Consider the following 15908-nt stretch of genomic DNA (forward strand, 5'->3'; position numbering starts at 1 on the left):
TTAATGTGTCTTGTAAGATTATTGCCCGTCTAGTAATATACAAATAATGCACGTATATAAGCGCGTGCATACAGGGCCACATAATGAACGATGTGCGAGAAGAGCCAATGGATATCCCGCACCGAGGTCCGCAGAACCGAGTGCGGTATATCCATTTGGCGAGTCAAGCACAGAGTTCATTATTTAGGTCCTCTCGTCACAAGAATGCGTACATTTTTTGTTTTATACAACCCCTCCCAAATGTTACATGGTTGCCCCGAATGCTATTTTTGATCTAAATTCTACATAATAATAGACCTCGCACTATCCTGCACTCTGACGTCAGAGTGAATTAGGATAGAGCATTTAGTATGACGTCAGAGTGCAGGATATTTAATTTAGTATGATATCAGAGTGCAGGATAGTGCATTTTTAGTGCCATAGTGCAATTCGCTGAATATCATGTGATCCGATTTGGACCAATCAGATTACAGAACATTCTTGGGAGTTATATAATGGCCCGAATGCGTTCGGCTTATACTTCAAGGGTGGGTGACGGCGCATCGCGTCGCAGTAAGGGGATCCCACCCTTCGTACACCCCCACCGGTTTTGCCGAGAATATGCGCTGGGACTTTTTGTTTAAAATACGCCCCTTCCCTTTAAGCTTCACCCGGTTTGAATTTAATTTTCAAGTACGTTTTTAGTTTTGTTAAATACCCAATGATTTATCTATTACTATCACCACTGGTTATTAGACCAACGGTTATTAGACTGAATAATGTTGGAATGACAAGACCAACTGGCTGTATACGAAGGGATTATAAACTCATTCGGACGATAGCCTCTTTGAGATTGCTGCGTGAAGGTTAAATACAAATTAAAACTCGGTGTAACTGCTCGGAATTGCTGGAGGATCTTAAAAATAAAATCTCAAGCAGGGGGGACCTGTCCCTCCCTAAATTCACGTGGCCCCCTAAAATGTTTGTGGTCCCCCATAAAATTTAGGTTGTTGACCTTTTTTTTTGCTTGCTTGTCAAAAAATTTCGCGATCCCCTCCTATTATTTAGGTTGATAACCTTTTCTTTTTTTTTTTGGGGGGGTTGTCAAATTTGTTCCCTGTGTCCATCCAAAAAATTCAGGTGGGCCCCCCAAATTTTTTGGCTCCCGCCGCCAATGCTCTGGACAAAGGTAGAGTTCCCCTTGAAACGACGCGACATACCGTCACCTATCAAGCCGAATCACTTATACCTTAATGTTATTGTTTAATGACTTGGCAACTTGATCACAGACAAAAATGTAACATAAATAATCTTAGGCATTTCCAACTCGGTGATACAACCGAGCATTAAAACAAATATTTTCATTGAGTGAAAAATCTTACACAAAAAAAAGAACATGAAAAATGCCTACATTACCTAAAAACTCATTGTTAAAGTTGTTTTTAAATCGATTAATATTAGGCTACTACTCAAAATAGAATACATACCATCGTCAAGTGTATATCTCCTTAACATAGCCCACCTTCATTTTACATTGTATTTCTCTCCCAATTGATCTCTACTCAACATCCGCAATGTTTAGAGGGTGCATATCGCATAGACGTGAGCAAGACTGTAGATATTCTCCCATCTATTCCAATACATCCAATCGGTTACGATGACGCTTCACAGCTCCTCAGGTGAGTGCAAAGGCGAAGATTTCTTGACATTTTAGTCTATCAAAGGGCTTATTATTATTTTTATAAATAAGCAGACTACACAGTAAAGTATCACGCTGTTTAAACCATGCAGTCACTCTAACAAGTTGTTTAACCTTTTACACAATTGTAAATTGAAGGGGGGGGGGGGGAGACGCCCCTCTGTCGTACTTATAGGCTGCTGTTTAAAATCTGAAAATCGGAGAGGAGGAAGGGGGGGGGGGTGCACGTCCCCCATCTCAAGAGATCGCCTCCAATGGATGAGTGGTATCTTTGGAATACCAACATAACAAACAATGGTTGAAGATTCCTGGCGAAAGCCAGGATATATTTACAAGGCGATACTAAGGTGCTGTCATCATTCTTAATGGATAACGTGTAATAATATATATAATAAAATAGATGTATATTTGATATCGTCTTCTTTTCTTTTTCTTCACCTTTTAATTCAATAAGTGATCTTTTAAAAACACTACATTATAACACGGATGGGGGAGGGGGCAGTCATCCATGTCTCCCTGTAGTACCGCGCGCCCGTGTATGCACACATATTCGTTAGATTTCATACAATGTATGAAATCTAACGAATATGTGTGCACACTGTCGACTGCACTAGATGTCATCTAGTGCAGTCGACAGTGTATTTAAAACGCCGTATTTGTAGATGTAACTCACTAATCTTAATCGTATTGGATACAATACGTTTATTTCGATTACAGAGTGAGCCCTTATGTAGACTAATTTCTTCTAATATCAGGCGTTTCATATATCTTGCTATTCGTGTCCCGTAATTTTCTGTTAACATATTGGGCTATGCTATTTGAGTTCGTTATGACTATTTATTATGCACTTTTGTATGTGTTCGATTATTTTTTTTTTGGCTGGCCAGACTACTCTTTAGCGGAGAAATAATAATAAATGGATAAATAACGGAATAGATATAAAAATTAAGTTAATGCTTTGCGCACTGCCGGAAAGTACGATTTCGCCATGATCCCATACACTCTATTGGTTGAATGTTACTTGTATCTTTTGTATCACCCCCCTTTTGTTTTTAATTTACTACACTTTTATGGTAACAGTAACTATGTATTTTTTTAGACGTATGGGAGGAGAAGAGGTAGAGGGTGACTGGGCAGGGAGTCTTCCTCTAGAGAATGGTTATCGATACGGACCTGGATTTGCTGATCAGCATTCTAACATGTAAGAATGGTTTCAATTTAAGAAGCTGATTAACTGTTGCTGTTTTCATAAAACAGATATGAAGCGTTTAAAGCGTGTGAGTGTTGGTATGGATTATATATATATATGTGTGTGTAAATAAATAGATACATGTACTTACAAATTTAAGGGGAAAAACACTTTTTGTTGAATACGTGTGTGCCAGTCAGGAAGTTGAATATACATGTATTGGGAAGGGGAATGGGATGGTCGGGGTCTGGGCGCTGTCCCATAAAGTTTGTCGCCATTAAGTAGTTGCAATTCTCCTATAGTTACCATAGTAGCAGCCGGAAACGAGTGCTTCCCAGCTTATCAAAACCACGGATGTCAAAACTTACAACTTTCATTGAAAATGCTTGGATGCATCATATTTCAATACCTGTTTTTTTAATTTTGATATAGGTCTGTTAAGATATCTGTGTTCACAAAGAATGTTCAAGGTTATGCATGGAATGTTATCGGTGTTATTCCCGGAAGTATCGAACCGGGTAAGTAATTTTCGACCTATTTGAGTGTATTTTACTTTTATGCAGTCCATGCTGTTCCCATGATGACACGACATTTGCTCCGGCGACAATTTATTCGGGCTTTATTTTATTTTTATTTTTTAATTGTACAGGGTTAGTATTTTGGTTGCAATAGGGTTTTATGTTATGGTTAGGTTTAGGTGTAAAATAGGGACGTGTAAACACCCCCAGTTCGCAGCACCCCTGAAAAGTCTTGGTGGGTGCTGCAGCACCCCCGCTTTCCAGGGCCATGCCGTTTTCTCAGACTTTAGAACAAATTACGATGCTTGGTCACGAAGTGTGTGTGTATAAATAGATATATATATATATATATGCATGGATATATCCCACTTATCAAAGAAGTTTGGGTGCCGTGATGATTTTCATCCCCCAATGTAATATGCATTCTAAATTCAAGAGATTTAAAATAAATTCACATTGGTTGTGAATAGTGACAAGTGGAGTGAGATCCCGGGGGGGGGGGGCACTCAGTATATAATGCATAGTGGGTATGTGCCGCGGAGGGGACCCCCATTTTCACACTCAAATTTCCGTTCCAAGGCATAGCATTTTTGCCTTGTTGAGAAAAAGAACAAAGAAAGCCGCTCCAAGGCATAGCATTTTCTTCTTATCGAGAAAAAAGAAGAGAGAATCCGCTCCAAAGCTTCGCATATTTTTCGTTACGCCGCTCCGATCGCATTGAATGAGCCGCAATTTGGTGAAAAGCGGCCGCAGAGCTCCCCCGGCGGAGGCCGCGCTAGCTGCATCATGCACACATGACCGTTCCATAGGGATGCATACGCACTCACACGCTGGCGATCCGTTCCAAGGATCCCCGTTTTCACAAACATTTGTCGTTCCGAAGCCCGTTCCGAGGACCCTCCTTTTTACAATAAGCCCGCTCCAAGGCCCCCGTTTTTTGTCTCGCCCGCGGCACACACCCACCACTTTTTGGTCGAGTGCCCCCCCCGGGAGTGAGATTTAGATTCAAAGCTTGTGGATTCTTAATATAAATCTACAAGATTTGAAGGAAAATCTCTTGATCATTGTTAAGATTAAAAGTAAAAAAAATATTTCAAATCCTTGGAATTTAGAGTGTATACATGAATTTATCATGAATGATTGTTTCGTTGTAGATCGCTACGTGTTGGTTGGTAACCATCGTGACGCGTGGGCGTTCGGTGCCCTAGATCCGTCTAGCGGTACCGCTTGCATGCTAGAACTCAGTAGAGCTGTTGGCGTCCTCGTCAACAACGGTGAGATTACTTTCATGCGTATTTACTTTTAAACTCTTGTTTTATGATAAAAATGATGAATGGATTAACTGCAGGGGGGGGGGGGGTACAGGGGGCACACGCCTCCATCGGCTGGTTGGAAACTTAGGGGGAAAAAGAGAAGAAGGGGAACGAAAGAAAAATACACATTGTGAGAAAAGGGGAAAATTGATTTTCCAAAATTAATAAGAATGAATAGAGAAATGTTAATGAAAAACGAAAATAAGAAAAAAAAGGAAGGAAAAGTTTGAAATTGAATAAAAGTTCACTCGCACTCTGCAGTCTTATATGACGTGAAACGTCGTAATAATGTGATATTATTCAAATAATTCATTTTTATTCATGTGAATGTTTGGTAGGATGGAAGCCTCGTCGTAGTATCATGTTCTGTAGCTGGGGTGCGGAGGAACAAGGATTGATTGGATCTCATGAATGGGTTGAGGTATGACCGCCATCATGATTTTAGAAAATAGTATTTCTGAGAGAAAACGGACCGTCACTGTGTAAAAAAGCTACCTTTATAGTCTAACAAGTGGAATGCCTCTGGCCGTCTCACCTGCATCACGCGGTTCAATATAGCAGCAGTGCTGACTTTGAATACTACTCTAACTCGCACAAGATGTTCAGTGATACATGGTTACTCTTATGTCCACTTTTTATGAACTAGACCAATAAACTTACAGAGATATGATGGTTATTCTACAAAAAACCCCAACATGGCCAAAGTTCATTGACCTTACATGACCTTTGACCTTGATCATGTGACCTGAAACTCGAACAGGATATTCAGTGATACTTGATTACTCTTATGTACAAGTTTCATGAATCAGATCCATAAACTTTAAAGTTATGATGGTAATTCAACAGATACACCCCAATTCGGCCAAAGTTCATTGACCTTTGACCTTGGTCATGTGACCTGAAACGCGCACAGGATGTTCAGTGATACTTGATTACTCTAATGTCCAAGTTTAATGAACTAGACCAATAAACTTTCAAAGTTATGATGGTAATTCAACAGATACCCTCGATTCGGCCAAAGTTCATTGACCCTAAGTGACCTTTGACCTCAATCATGAGACCTGAAACTTGCATAAAATTTTCAGTGATGCTTGATTACTATTATGTCCAAGTTACATGAATCAGATCCATAAACTTTTAAAGTTATGATGGGAATTCAACAGATATCCCCAATTCGGCCAAAGTTCATTGACCCTAAATGACCTTTGACCTTGGTCATGTGACGTGAAACTCATGCAGGATGTTTAGTGATACTTGATTAACCTTATGTCCAAGTTTCATGAACTAGGTCCATATATTTTCTAAGTTATGATGACATTTCAAAAACTTAACCTCAGGTTAAGATTTCGATGTTGATTCCTCCAACATGGTCTAAGTTCATTGACCCTAAATGACCTTTGACCTTGGTCATGTGACATGAAACTCTAATAGGATGTTCAGTAATACTTGATTAACCTTATGGCCAAGTTTTATTAACTAGATCCATATACTTTCTAAGTTATGACGTCATTTCAAAAACTTAACCTCAGGTTAAGATTTGATGTTGACGCCGCCGCCGCCGCCGCCGTCGGAAAAGCGGCGCCTATAGTCTCACTTTGCTTCGCAGGTGAGACAAAAATATACTTTTTGAGTTAACTACAATTCATAAATGAATTTGAATAAATGAATAAAAGATGATACATTGAGAAATAGACGATGAGCTAAAGTGAAATTATATAATTCAAACCAATACATGTATATGATGATGATGGTTATAACAATATTATATATATATATATATATATATATATACATGTATATATAATAGATTATATACAAGTATATCCATATAAATAACAGCCCCGTGACTCTATGTTTTTACATTGTCACCTTTTCAGGAGTTTACCAAGACACTTGGTATACGAGTTGTTGCTTACATTAACGTGGATGTATCTTTGTATGGTGAGTTGTTAAAGACTGGTTGCAATAATGTATACTGTGATTGAGAAGTAATGCACTTTATTTTATTTTGAATGCTCCATTACACAATATAGTATACATTGAGGATGTACTAGTTGCAAATGAAGTCAACGCAGTGAAGTCATTGTAAGCGACAGGCATTCAAAATAACATCTATATGATTGCCATAAAACAACCATTGGTTGTTTAATAAAGAGGAGTGGTTTTAATGTCGATCATCTAGATCTATAAAAACAATTCAATCAAATTGACTACATCAGTACATCAGCTGGGTGTTACTGATATGTCTAAAAAAACTCTTTTCTTGTACAATACAACTAGAAATTAGTGAAATATGACTAGAATAACAATTGCACCCAGCTGATTCGATTAACTAGTCATTTTTGACTGATTTATTTAAAGAGTGATACATGTACACGGGCGACATTCATAGTAGGTTAGTATTCAATTCCCCTCGATATGCTCCCAGTCCTAGATTACTGTATATTATTATTCAGATGTAGGGTTTTAGAGGCGCAGATATCTTTGACGTCTTGCGAGGGTGTTTTAAAGAGACAAAATATTAAAACTGATTTTTAACTTGCATGCCTATGAAAACCATCCAATATTGAAAATATTGGATGAAATGACTATATTGCAACGCCTACAAAATTCAAATGCGCATGCACTTTACACTAGCGCATCTTTATATGCTCATGCTTTACAGGATTGACAATACTGAGAAAAATACATTTTTTTCTTTATTGTTTAACTTACTTTGTGGAGGTATCTTCGTGGGATGCGTATGAATATTTATCTAGAGGAATATCTTCCGATTATGATCTTACCATATCCTTTCCCACCCTCATTTTCACATTCTTCTGATCATAGGGACCTGGGTACCTGACATTGTTGCTACACCCAATCTTGCCCGTCTGATACGAGAAGCATCTAAAGTGGTATAACATCTTTTTTCTCCAGGAAACGCTTAGAGTTGTATTAAAAGATCAAAAGAAGAGCTTAACTTCAACGGGAGCTAAATCGATTTCCACCCGAACAGATTTATATATATATATGTATATATATACATATATATATATATATATATATATATATACATACAGTGCGTATCAAAAAAGTTTACACTCCTGTAAAATCCTGTAAAATTATACATTTGTATTATCTTGAAGATATTTCCACATTTTAATATTGGTACAGATCCATTAAAGCAAATGACGATAACTGTCGAAAAATATTTCCGATTGAGTGAGCACCACTTACTTTTGAATAGTTAGTGAAAAATGATTTGTGCAGAACTTTCAAATAGTTATGCGAATAAAAAAAGACCTTAATAATAATAATAATAATAATAATATGTATATTTACCCAGGGAAGCCGCTTCAGTTCCGAAAACTGTTCTCCCAGCGGGCCCTGCTATTATTATTACCCCGGCTTTAGCTGGGCTGCCTAGGCGCTCAAAGCATTCAAGGAATTTCTTCCTACCGGGTACCCATTCATCTCACCTGGGTTGAGTGCAGCACAGTGTGGATAAATTTCTTGCTGAAAGAAATTACGCCATGGCTGGGATTCGAACCCACGACCCTCTGTTTCAAAGTCCGAAGACTAATCCACTGGGCCACAACGCTCCACAACGCTCCTTAATCAAGAAAAACACGTGGAATTTAGCTAGTAAAATTGATTTGAAGATATTTTTTTTACATTATTTAACCTGTTTCATTGTCCAAAACACTTTGAAGAGTTCATCGCACCCCACCCCACTCCCCAACACACCGAGGCCATAGTGATGATATTTGCTTAACACTGAACTGTGATTCACGTTAAATGGCTTAGGCTTGATTTTCATTTCGTTAATCATTGTCAAGCTTGGAAAAGTGTGGAGAAACAAGTATTGAATAAATATGAAATGTAAACCCACTTGAAATGATAAAAAGTTAGTGAAAAAATGCTGAAGATGTCTGATATAAACTTTTGTTCAGATTCAGTTATGTCCTCAGATCCAGCTGGCACTAAAAGGGTAAAGGTTGTGCTTGCAGGTGTTGAAATTTCAATTTGGGCGGCAAAATTGTTACAAAATGCTTGAATGTATTCGTTTTATTTCAAGTGACTAAAAAAGCAAGGGAAATGTATGAGAAATATTTCGCAGGGTAAGTTTGATTTCGCCCTTTCCCCTTGACACAGCGTGAAAACGAGCATTTCTGCACAAACAGATATCTGCGAACTTTATAAAAATGGACAGTGCTCACTCAAGTGTAATATTCTGTTAAAACTTTTACTTTCATTGTATAGATGAGACCTAGACCCAAGATTACATGTGAAAGAAATTACCCACATGTTGTATATTTTTTAATTCCGAGGGCTTTTTTAAATTGTAATTTTTTTTTGATACGCACTGTATATATATTTGTACAAATGTATGTATGTTAGACGTGGAAACTTGAATGTACCATATCGCATTTCAAAATATTTGGGAGAAGGTTAGCAAAAATTGATTTCAAATTTGAGTTTATCTTCAAAAGGAGATAAATCCAAAAGGTATTATTCCAAAAATGAGCTAAATCCACTATATTGTAATTTAAGGACTTATAGAATGATATCCTCGACGTATTCATGCACCTGAAAAAAAAGCTTGTTACCAGACATCAAGTTAAAACTAATTTGCTCTTGGCCTAGGATAAGTTTTAGTGGGGTCCATAACTGCTCTTTTGCATTTAGGGAGTATTAAGCAACAATTTCCCAAATTAAATTCCAATTAGCCAAGAGTCGGACTTGGGCCATTCTTATATTTATTTGTGTCTAGATACCTGATCCTGATCCTGAAGGCAATCGTCAAACTATTTATGATACCTGGAAAGCACGAGGTACACTGAATGAGGACGATGAGCCATAGTGAGTATCAACCCCGAATTCTGGGCCCCGTCTAACAAAGAATTACGATTGATCCAATAAACCACAACTATGGAAAGTCGGTAATGTCATAATCTTAAAAGCGTGTTTGTTCAACACATTTTCTAGATACAAATGTTGATGCCCATTCATAGATTTATGGTTGTTTTTAATATTCAGTGTGCTAATCTTCGTTTACAGAGGACATTGTGCAAATTTCCTGAGGAAAATTTATGACATTGATGGATTTCCAGATACTTGAGGTTGATCGGATCAATTGTAACTCTTTGTAAGACGGGGCCCTAACTCTGGCTTAATTTAAACCAAGGTTAAGTCTGGATTCAAGTTATAGATATTCTTCTCTTTCGAATTATGGCACAAGTAATATCAGCTCCAACACCCGAATACCCCATTTGGAGCCAATGAACGAACGCATGTTCTTTTACAGTTATGATTCATTACAATAATTGTGGAATTTAGCAACGTAAAAACAAAAAACCTGTAATAAATTCCAATTTATATATATATATATATATATATATATATATATATATATATATATATATATATATATATATATAACAAGGTAATGCTGATGATAATGCTTTGATTGGCAATAAAGTTTTTATTATTCACTCGAAATTTCGACGACCCTCCGCCTTCTTCAGGTGTTTACAATATGGTATCAACATGATAGTTCCTTGTAAAATTCGAAATTCCTCACTTTGCCAAAACTCCATAGAGATGCGTGTTGTAAGATAGATTTCAGTGGAAAATCAATATGATATTTCCTAAGTAAAATTCGAAATTCCTAATGTCTCCTGGGTAAAATTCAAACTTTGAAAAAAAACCTCATAGACATACGTGTTATAAGACAGATTTTGGTTTGAAAAAAACTGAAGTCAGAACCTTTGTACTCGATTCAATTAGAAAACGATTGAGTATGTGAAAAAGACGTACATAAACTCTATGCCTGTCCCGAGAGTCACTGCTATTACTACTACTTGTATGTATGTGTGTATTAATACTTTCAGTATCGGTACTCCCGGGTCAGGATCAGACCATGGTTCTCTCTTGCACATGCTTGGAGTATCTGCATTGGATGCTTTGTATGACTTTAATCGTGTGAGTATATCTACTCTAGGTCCGATTCCATAACATTTTCTCCGGCGACAATTGCTCTGATGGAAAATCTGCACGTTTATAATTTCAAACATAAAATCTAACTAAACCAACGCTGTTCCTTTACATTATCTTTATATTATTCTGAACCAGAAACTCTATTACATTCCAACACTTTGCCGTCTGGGATATTAAGACCGGAGCAAAATCGCAGGAGCAAATGTCGTTTCATCTTTGGTCCTCACAATGTGACTATCATATTAGTTTTACCAATAAACGAAATCTTTCAAACAAAAATAATAAATATTGTTGTTTGTGTACACGAAGTTTCATTCCCCAACCAAAAAAGACTACATTGTTGATTGATGTACGTAATATATATAGAGGAAAATACAAGAAATTTTACCCCGGGGTAAAATTTTGGGTGTACACCTTTGTTGGTAATTTTCTACTTTTTAATGTTACTTGTGTTTTTGTTCAATGAATACCCTCAGGGATAACTTAATTGCTTCTTATTACGGGCAAAAAAAACATACACAAAACACCAAACAAACCGACAACCTCTGAGAAAGAAAACATACATATATTATTACTTTGTGGTTTAATAGTATATTGAAATAAGTGGCGCGTGTATACAATATTTTTAGAAATCTATGCGCTTTTTTATATGTATATTTTATCGAATCACAAAGTCATAATCAAGGTAAAATCAGCACTTGGTATGAAGTCATCAGCATGATCAGACTATTAAGTGTTCGGTCTGTTTTGCTTTTTATATTTTACCCCGATTTCTCTTCTATCATATCCATGGTGGACTGGTGGTGACATTTGACATCTAATTTTTGCTTTGCACATCCCCCCCTGGATCCGCCCTGCATATGACCATGATAAAGGCCCATCTCATTTTCTTATTTTCTCATTTTCTCAATATCTTAGGAAGAAGTCCCTATTCGAGGGTATCCTATGTACCACTCTGTGTATGAGACGTTCGACCTCGTATCGAAGTATTACGACCCATCGTTCAAGTACATGCTCGCTATTGGTCAACTCATCGGCGAGGTCATGAGGCAACTCGCCGATACCGTCATCATACCCATGGACGTTGCCGACTACGCCATCGCGGTTGAGAAATATTTCATCCAGCTAAGAGATGGGGATATTGGATCAAGGATGACTCAACAAGGGTTATCCTTTGGTAAATCTAATGATGGGTTATTTCATGAAATATGATTGTCAAACGTCTGATTTGTATGACGGGCTGCATGTTCATGCCATAAGCCGTCATTCATTCATTCAATCACTCAAGCAAGTAAAAGCTTTGTACGTATTTTACCATCACTCACTCGCTAGAGTGAATGATTACACAGTTTTATCCAATCATAGAGCCGGCATTGGTTTTGCGGCCCCCGTCACTCGAGTGGATGTGCAACCACTTCCGTGAATGGGGTCTCGATAACGATTCTAGTTCTCTGATTGGATAAAACTATTCAATCAACTACTCTCTCGAGTGAGTGATGGTAAAACACGTACAGATCATTCACTCACTCGACATGCTCGAATGAGTGAATGAATGCGGATTATGGCGTGAACGGCCCGTCATAGATTTGCAGATAGCACTTTTCTTAAGTTCACTTGGCGAGATATATCGTATCTCGCTATGTTCATATACCACATTTCTTAAGTTGACTTGGCGAGATATAATATATCTTGCTACGTTCACATACCACTTTTTAAAGTTGACTTGTGAAGATAATAATGTATGTCGCCATGTTGACGTAAGAGTTTTCTTAAGTTGACTTGGTGAGATAACGTATTTTGCCACCGCGGCATGTCGATCGATGACACTTTAAAGCTTCCGTGGTGGCGGGACCGTCCTGGAGTTATGATTATTTTTTTTCTCTATTTTATAGTTCTTATATCATGATAATTTGTATTAGGGCCTACTTTCGAACGATCATGACCTGAGCAGTTCATGAACTATTACTAGGATGGAGTTATATGCGGATCAGACGTACAAAAAAATGATTATTTTATTCGATTGCCCTTTTATGACTGGAAAATACACCATGAATGAGGCCAGTATACGGGCGGACATATTTTTCTTCGGAAAAAAAAATTATATTCTCGACAGAAAGAGAAAATTTGGAAATAAGCTAATGTTCTCATTTTTCACCACTATTAATCAAGAAGGCATTAGTTCGATATAAGTTGAGTTTATAGCTATTTATAGCGTAACAAATTTATCTCTACAATATATTATATAAAATATAAACAAGGTTAAACAGTTTTTTGGCTCAGCCTCTATTGAAGTGCATGGCTCCATTCGCGCCGGAATTTTTGTCACCTTTCTTTGTTCGCTATTCAAATTGAAAAGGAGAAAAACCAAGAAAATGGATATAGTCTTATGCCAACTACAAATCATTTCTTATGTTCATGACAACCATTAGATAAAACTTTTGACTGTATTGTGCAAATTTATTTGACTGTACTCGAATGTTACTCAAAGGTAAACTTAGACTGTATCTATTCGTTATTCTCAGAGTACATGGAGTCGGCAGTAAATAATCTGACTATTGAGGCATATGCATTCAAAGAGAGATTAAACCATCTTGATCTGAACGAGTAAGTATGAAATCTCAAGAAATATAAAGTTACATGTCTTTTCATTCATGACTCGATTCATACTTGAAATGATCTTATCGGAAAGGGACAAATGTAAATTAGAAAATTATTTGAAGGATATTGTATTAAAATTCGATTTTCATTTTAGATGTCGAATTTCTTACTAGCTTGCTTTGCTTTCTTTATCCCACCCATAATTTTCTACTCATTACGTCTCTACCGGTGCTTAAATTGTTCTTTTCCAAATAAATGACGATAAAATGGCCACACAGACCGCTCTAATCATGCTGATCAAACTAACTTTAACACATGAAAGATTACTATTTCTTGACAGGTTTACCTCTGCTTATATGTTATTGTTATCCTTGATTTCATATAGGCCTAGCCTTGAAATAGTTCATGTATATTGTTGAGACGTAAACATATGAAAACAAACAGTGGCGCATTTCTCTGATTTCTATCTTATTTCTTTCCCTTTCTTTCGCAATTTCTATGGATGAATTTTTATTTTACTCTGTTCCATGTTTAAACGCATTCATCCGACATTGCCGTTTCTTACTCTATTTTCCCCCTTATTTATTTTAACATGTTAAGTATATTAGCGGTCCGAGCTGTGAATGACCAGATCATGTATTTGGATAGAATGTTCATCGATCCCATGGGTCTCAGCGCGGAAAGAAAATATGAAAAGTAAGTCACAAACAAACCTGGATACTGGCGTACAGATGGATGGAGGGGGGGGGGGTTGGGTAGGCCATGGAGTCTAAAATGTTTCACGAAAATGAAAAAAAAGGACGGGAAGAAAAGCGAGGGGGGGGGGGCGAAATAAAAAAAAATGGTGAAACATTAATACTATTATAATCTATCACGAAGTTAGACTTTTGGATTAAAAAGAAATGTTTTCCAAGAAATCTTTAAAAAACTATACCCTAAATTGCACGGATTTAAGATAAATCCAGATTGACTGTATTGATTATTGTTATTGTCAATCTGTAGTTAATTCAAATCCATGTAATTTAAATCATGGAATTCGACTTTTACAAGTATAAATTTCATTTTTCGTATCATTAGCATTATATCATTATCATCATTATTGATATTATTATTGTCATTACTATTCACATCATTATCATCATTATCATGATCATGATATGATCGTAATAATCATTATCGTCATTATCATTATCACTATTATCATTATTATTGTTATTATATTACATTACGCCAATGTACTTTTATTGTTTTTGATTGATATGGGTTTCCATTATCAGAAGTATCATCTTAGCTGTTCTACTAGTTTTATTTTTATTTCTATGTACCCACATCCTGTGTCTTTATCTCTCACCATTTTCACTCTATTTTTGTTATTTTTTGACAGACATGTCATCCTCGCTCCCAGCAGCAAGAACTCGTACGCCGGAGAAAAGTTTGCCGGTATCGTGGACGCCATGTTTGAAATTGATACCAATCCCGATCCTGAAAAATGGGATTATGTCAAAATGGAGTTGGCTCAGGTCACCTATTTCATCCAATCAGCAGCGTACATGTTGCAACCCGTTTGATAATGAGTAAATGTTTTTTTTTACTGCATTGTCATACATTATGTTTTAAAAATGTTTACACACTGCAAAAACTCCGGTGTTGATTTAACACCAGCCCGGAATCTAAACCCCTCAAAAAAAGTAACGCAACTCGACTTTGAGGGGTTATAAAAATCTTATTGGCCAATCACCATATATGAAAATGGTGTCAAATGCAAGCGGAATTATTCCTCTTTGGAATGATATGTCATTTGTTATGTTGATGTTACCATGAGATGCGCAGTCATGATAAATGAGCAGTAATGTCAAGAACAAAATATTGCAAAATTCACTGTTTTCAGTAGTGAATTCATGATTGTACTGAACAGACTTGGATTGGTGTTTAACTCTTTATTTCAAACATTAAAAGACAATGAAGACACAGAAACAAATTGTTTATGTTTTATCACTTTCTTAAATTTGATTGAGAACTTCATACAACACGAGTCAGTAGCGGGTAGATGACCCAAACACATTAACTACTGCATTACATCTCCTCATACTGCACTAATCTCGTCACACGAGCCTGTGGGATGGCGTTCCACTCTTCAACCAGAATCAGGCGAAGCTCTGCTAACGTTGTACGATCAGTCACTCTCTGCCTGACAGGCCTGCCAAGCTGATCCCACAAGTGTTCAGTTGGGTTGAGGTCTGGGCTGTTCGCTGGCCACTCCATCCTCTCAACGCCCTCATTCTGCAAGTACTCGTTGGCAATGCCTGCTCTATGGGGTCGCGCGTCGTCATCTTGAAAGATAGCGTTCGGGCCAAGATTACCGTGCAAATATGGAAGTACCACTGGTTGAAGAACTTCATCTCTGTAGCGCTGAGCTGTCATGTTGCCATCAACAAGGATGAGTGGTGTTTTCCCCATCGTGGAAATGACTCCCCAAACCATTACACTTCCTCCTCCAAATGCTGTCACTCTGTCGATGCAACAATCAGCAAATCGCTCACCAGGACGTCGCCAGACCTTGATCCTGCCGTCAAGCTTCCTAAGACAGAATCGTGACTCATCAGAAAAAAGGACAGATCTCCACATCGCCT

The 15908-nt window shown here is 37.3% G+C and overlaps 1 protein-coding gene across 1 annotated transcript; it reads left to right on the plus strand.

Annotated features, from left to right (window-relative positions):
* Positions 1–2781: 2781 nt before the first annotated feature.
* On the plus strand, positions 2782–14890 carry LOC121431453 (putative N-acetylated-alpha-linked acidic dipeptidase). The gene is made up of 12 exons (XM_041629031.1): positions 2782–2879; positions 3300–3385; positions 4540–4659; positions 5037–5119; positions 6576–6639; positions 7528–7595; positions 9455–9543; positions 10575–10665; positions 11599–11857; positions 13203–13284; positions 13879–13974; positions 14663–14890. The coding sequence occupies exons 1-12, from the start codon at positions 2782–2784 to the stop codon at positions 14844–14846; spliced, it is 1320 nt and encodes a 439-aa protein (XP_041484965.1). The 3' UTR covers positions 14847–14890.
* Positions 14891–15908: the final 1018 nt, after the last annotated feature.

Source organism: Lytechinus variegatus, chromosome 1, assembly GCF_018143015.1.
Source record: "Lytechinus variegatus isolate NC3 chromosome 1, Lvar_3.0, whole genome shotgun sequence".
Classification (NCBI taxonomy): Eukaryota; Metazoa; Echinodermata; class Echinoidea; order Temnopleuroida; family Toxopneustidae; genus Lytechinus; species Lytechinus variegatus.

Coding starts and splice junctions, on each gene's coding strand:
- LOC121431453 (XM_041629031.1), top strand. CDS start 2,782: ATGGGAGGAGAAGAGGTAGAGGGTGACTGGGCAGGGAGTCTTCCTCTA. Junction 3,386..4,539: donor TCCCGGAAGTATCGAACCGG/GTAAGTAATTTT, acceptor GTTTCGTTGTAG/ATCGCTACGTGTTGGTTGGT. Junction 13,285..13,878: donor AACCATCTTGATCTGAACGA/GTAAGTATGAAA, acceptor TAACATGTTAAG/TATATTAGCGGTCCGAGCTG.